This window comes from Morone saxatilis, unplaced genomic scaffold (genome assembly GCF_004916995.1).
Source record: "Morone saxatilis isolate NCDOM2014 unplaced genomic scaffold, NCSU_SB_2.0 Contig22, whole genome shotgun sequence".
NCBI lineage: Eukaryota > Metazoa > Chordata > Actinopteri > Moronidae > Morone > Morone saxatilis.
The window spans coordinates 10,577,882-10,578,932 of NW_023339785.1; the positions used below are offsets into that span (position 1 = coordinate 10,577,882).

A 1,051-nucleotide genomic window follows, 5' to 3' on the forward strand; every position below is an offset into this window, starting at 1 on the left:
GACTGCATTAGTTGTATCTAAGTGTATGTAATGAACTGGAAACAGCACACATGGGTGACTGCAGGCAACACTTAATGGAGTTGTAAATGTACAAACATTACTGTGTATGACAAATCCTGCAAAGGTATTCTGCGTTTTTAAATGAATAAATACCACTGCTGATGCACAATACAGTGTGCTGCAGTCACGTCTGTGTGTCCTATATGAGCACTTTACTCTTTATTAAAAGGAGATGGTTGATCTAGTGGTTCGAGCTCAGAGTCCCTAACAAACTGCAAATGAGAGTAAACAGCAGTCCAGATGTGCAGACTGCTGCCAGCACAGATACAGACACACAGTGAACACAGACACAAACAGAGTGAACTCACCTGATCTTGTTTCCAGTCTTCATTCTGATCCACTGAGGAATGGGCCTGTTCTGTTTCTGCTTCTTGGCGAGGAAGCGCTTGATCCTGAAAGTCTTGTGGGACGACTATAAACAACAACAACAAACCCACAATTAATAACCTGTCAATAAAACTCTAAATGTGTGTGTAGTTTACAGTTTTTAACAGAGTAATGGTGAGTAAGACAGCAGCTACCGCCTGTGAAGGAAGTTGCAGGCTAACATGTGTAGCATCAGAGAGCGGGTACCGGGTAAAGCCTTTAAATGTTCATATTCATTAATTTTAGACGACATACAGATTTGTGAGGCACCACTGACATATTTATTAATCACTTCATGTATCAAAGTGGGTTTACGGGCGCTACAAACGTGGATGTTTAAAGATTTTGTATTTACCATTTTGTCCACAGTCCTTTCCCGACTATGGCGGTGGTCGAAGAGAGAGAAGGAAGTGACGTCGCTGCTTTATCCAATCAGCGTGCAGCAAACAGCATGACGTATGTGCTTTCTGAGGCTTCGTAAGGAAAATATAATAAAATATAATAAAATATATTAAAATATAATAAGATATATTAAAATATACCACTATATAATAAAATATATTAAATATAATAAAATATATTAAAATATATTAAAATATACCACTATATAATAAAATATATTAAA

General features: G+C 37.2%; 1 protein-coding gene across 1 annotated transcript in view; it reads right to left on the reverse strand.

The window, feature by feature from the left end:
- rpl39 (ribosomal protein L39) overlaps positions 1-870 on the reverse strand; it is a 2,567-nt gene extending 1,697 nt beyond the window's left edge. The window contains exons 1-2 of the mRNA XM_035669417.1: positions 782-870; positions 369-472 (exon numbers count right to left, since the gene is read on the reverse strand). Of these exons, the coding sequence (XP_035525310.1) occupies positions 369-472; positions 782-784 (107 nt within the window). The 5' untranslated portion in view covers positions 785-870. The remainder of the gene's footprint in view (positions 1-368; positions 473-781) is intronic.
- Between the last annotated feature and the right edge of the window lie 181 nt (positions 871-1,051).